The 3819-nt window shown below is 40.2% G+C and overlaps 1 protein-coding gene across 1 annotated transcript; it reads right to left on the bottom strand.

Moving 5' to 3' along the window:
* Positions 1-224: 224 nt before the first annotated feature.
* Positions 225-3215, bottom strand: LOC112004165 (labd-13Z-ene-9,15,16-triol synthase, chloroplastic). The gene is made up of 2 exons (XM_024036396.2): positions 1594-3215; positions 225-1035 (listed from the first exon to the last, which is right to left on the bottom strand). Exons 1-2 carry the CDS (start codon positions 2548-2550, stop codon positions 406-408), a joined length of 1587 nt encoding a protein of 528 aa, XP_023892164.1. The 5' UTR covers positions 2551-3215; the 3' UTR covers positions 225-405.
* Positions 3216-3819: the final 604 nt, after the last annotated feature.

Raw genomic sequence — 3819 nt, 5'->3', positions numbered from 1 at the left:
ATGCCTGCGTTCTTAATCTTCCACTATTCTATGAGAGTTTATAGAATAGCGTGATTGATTGGACTTCAGATTATGATTTGAAATTTTGGATTAAATAACTTAAGACTGGATGGTGATAAGATGAGTTAAGTTTCAAACAAGTTGGGGAGTTTGTTGGAAGAGTTTTGATCAGATTGGAAAGGCTAAACTTCAAAGGTAACGCAAATCTCCAATCAAATAAATGCATTAGCCTTCATGCTCACAGGCAATCCAGGATTATGTAGAAAAGCATCTCAGCTTTATTTATACTCGAAGAAATTAATAGAGATTATATTGCAGTACATAAAATGCCATATATATTGGTAGGAAAATTCAAAAGGAGGTAATAAGAGAAAAAACCAAATTACCTTTCACACGTACATAATTTTATGTTGTGTAGAGCTCAAACTTGGATAACTTCGGTGCTGGAATTGCAACTGTTGGTTTCAATTTCTTAGCAACAATACCGAATTTGTCTGATAACTCTAGCTCTGTACCCTGTGGCAATTTCCACTCGAATGAATGCAAGAACGAAGCTATGGTGTATGTTAGAGTCCTCTCTGCTAGTGGAATCCCTGCACATATTCTTCTCCCAGATCCAAATGGAATATACTTAAAATCGTTGCCAGAAAAATCAAATTTGCTAGGATCATTTAGGAACCTCTCTGGTTGAAATTGCAAGGGATTCTCCCAAATCTTTGGGTCCCTATGTACAGCCCAAACATTTAATAAAATCCTAGTACCTTTGGGTACATAGTACCCACCAATAGTGCTAGATTGGCTTGGACAACGAGGTACTAAGAAGGGAAGCGCAGGGTGCAAGCGACATGTCTCCTTAATGACAGCATCTAAATAGTGTAATTTGGGCAAATGGGATTCTTCTACTAAGCTGTCTGATCCCACAATTTCTGTTAATTCTTCATTGACTTTTCTCATTGCTTCTGAATGCTGCATTAGCTCTGCCATCACCCATTCCAACATGGTTGCTGTGGTCTCGGATCCACCCACCATTATGTCCTGTTAAAAACTTATGTTGTAAATTTCGGATCTTATCAATATTAGTAAAAAGTAAAGAGAGAAAAGAGATAAAATCAACCCCAAGTTTTAAGTGGTTCAACAGTGTGCCTACATCCACAAATTTATAGTGCATCCAGTAAAACCCTAATCCCCTTCTCCCCATTTTGGCTTCACCCACAAGACCTCTAGAATATAGACCAATGTTATTTCTAATTCAGAATATGAACCATTCACACCTTTTAACAACTTAAGGTATTCATTGGATGGAACAAGCAGAATATTAAAGCAACGTTTCAGTGCCTGAGAAATGTTATCCTAGACGTTCAAGTAATCAAAAGTTATCATGTGCCATGCATTATAAACTATGAACTTAACTCAAAATAAACAAAATGAAAAGGAATTACCAAGAATGTGACACTAACTATGGAGGCCTTTATCAAAACAGTTTGAACTTAATCTAACAAGGTTTTACTTTAGATTGTCTAGGTCTAGATTGACTCTTCCTTGTTGGCTTTGAATTAATTTAGTACAAACTAGAGAGTAGAAAATTGGACAAACCCAAAGCAAGGCCTTGACTTGGGTCATGCTAATTGATGTTGCAGCGTCATTTTTTTCCCTTAGCTCCAACAGAAATTGCAAGAAGTCCTTCTTTTGTTCAAACTTTCCTGTCCCATCTTCTTTGCCTTCGTTGGAATTCATCCGCTTTTCAATTGCACTATCAAGAATGTTCTCAGACCATTGAAAAATCTTCTTTGACTGCCTCTCAATCCCTTGTAAATCAAACCTTGCAAGCACTGGGAAAAGGTCTGAAACATTTGGTTTTCCAAATAGCACCATTTGTTCAGCTATCAATTTTTTAAACTTAGCCCCTTCCTCTCCTTGTAGCGTGCCACCCCACAACATGTTCGACATCGCATTTATCACTGTCACAAATGCCAATTCCCCGAAATCTATGGGGGTGCCAATTTTGTCATACACATTTCTAATCGAATTCTTAACTTCTTCTCTAAGTAGGGTGTAAGAGCTCTTAAGATTTGCATTACTTAGCATCTCTCGCACAAATATCTTGCGCAGCTTCCTCCAATCAGGACCATATGATGAAAATGCAATATCAGCTCCTCCAAAAGTAGCGGCTAGGGCAGCTATGGGAGGGTCACGGTTACAAAATATTGTGTCTTGGTCCCGAACAACTTCTTTCACTAGTGATGGTGAATTTACCACTACACATAATTTTTGTCCAAGCCAAACCTTGTAAATTGGTCCATAGACCCCTGCCAATTCCTCAAATTTCCTATGAAGTTCGGTGCCTAGAAATGGAAGGTACCCAATAATTGGCAAGCCACGGGGACCTGGTGGCAATGGAGGTATTACCTTTCTTGATTTCTTTGCTGCCCATAGAAACCAGAACAACGCAAATATAGACACTAAAGCAGCGAGAGTTGCTCTAGAATGTCCACCTTTGTCGTTGCTAGCATCCCACCACCACGACCACATGGTGGAGACTCTATTCAACATTCTGGGCTTTGTGAATGGAAAAAGGGAAATGAAAGAATCAAGAATTAGAAGTCTCCAAATTTCAATTTATTTTAGGAAGGAGATCAGATACTTCTGCTGGTCTATGTTTTGCACCTACTAGACAGAAATCTAACAAGAAAAGCAATCAGTGGCTATAGATGAAAGTAAGAATATGAAAAAGATAATGAATCTTATAGCACAAAAGAAGCGTCCGTCAATTCAGGGAATGACAAGGTGGGTTGTTGGAACTAGTGAGCAAATTGATATTTGGAAGGATAGGTGGTTGCCCACGCTGGATTCCTTCAAAGTAGTTAGCCTGAGGACCACTTTAGAATCAGGCAAAGTTGCCTGGCTGTTGAATAAGGAGAAGAGGTCATGGGATGTAAGTAAAGTAAGAAGTTCTTTCCTCCCTCATCAAGCCGAGACAATTCATGGGATTCCATCAGCCCTCACTTGTTGAATGACTCTTTAATTTGGGCTTGGACAACCAATGGGAGGTTTTCGGTGAAGAGTGCATACAAGGTTGCCCAAAAATGCTTGAAGGAGAGTAGCCACAAGGCGGATGCAGAGAGTACCTCAGAAAATGACAAGATGAGATCCCTCTGGAATTTAATTTAGAAGCTATAATGCCCAAATAAAATAAAGCAATTCATGTGGAGATCCTGTAGAGACATCCTCCCAACAAAACAACGGTTGAGAGCTAGGGGAATTCACATTGAGGATGAGTGTGATCAATGCAGGATGTGTGAATCCGCGGGGCATATCTTTGGGGGGGGGGGGGGGTTTAAGTTGGCTGCTGAGGTCTGGGGTGTTTCTAGGCTTAAGTTGCCAACAGTACCCACCCAACCACAAAATTCCCTTAAATTAGTATGGGAAATTAGAGAGAGGAAACCGGACATTGATTGGGAGACTTTTGCAGTCATGGCTTGGAGCCTTTGGAATCAAAGAAATGCACTTAAACATGGGGGACAGTGAAAGGATGCAGGCCGAATCACCAAAGATGTAATAGAGTATGTAAAGGAGTTTAGGCAAGAAAATCAAAGCCTAAGTAAGCCTTCAAAACCCCCCAAGTCTCAATGGTCTCCTCCTAGGTGTGGTTGGTATAAAATAAATGTGGATGGGGCTGTTTTTAAGGAGTCTGGAAGTTGCGGTGTGGGGTGGTTATAAGGAATGAAGCAGAGTTGATGATGGGAGCCATGAGCAAACGGGTGGAATTGTCGTTGAAGGCTTTGGAAGCAGAGGCGTAGGCTGTGCAGGAAGTTGTTCAAT

This window comes from Quercus suber, unplaced genomic scaffold, assembly GCF_002906115.3.
Source record: "Quercus suber isolate HL8 unplaced genomic scaffold, Cork oak 2.0 scaffold_89, whole genome shotgun sequence".
NCBI lineage: Eukaryota > Viridiplantae > Streptophyta > Magnoliopsida > Fagales > Fagaceae > Quercus > Quercus suber.
Note: the sequence above shows the minus strand (reverse complement) of the source record. Positions and strands in the feature narration are given on the sequence as shown.

Coding starts and splice junctions, on each gene's coding strand:
- LOC112004165 (XM_024036396.2), bottom strand. CDS start 2,550: ATGTTGAATAGAGTCTCCACCATGTGGTCGTGGTGGTGGGATGCTAGC. Junction 1,036..1,593: donor AAGTCAAGGCCTTGCTTTGG/GTTTGTCCAATT, acceptor AGTTTTTAACAG/GACATAATGGTGGGTGGATC.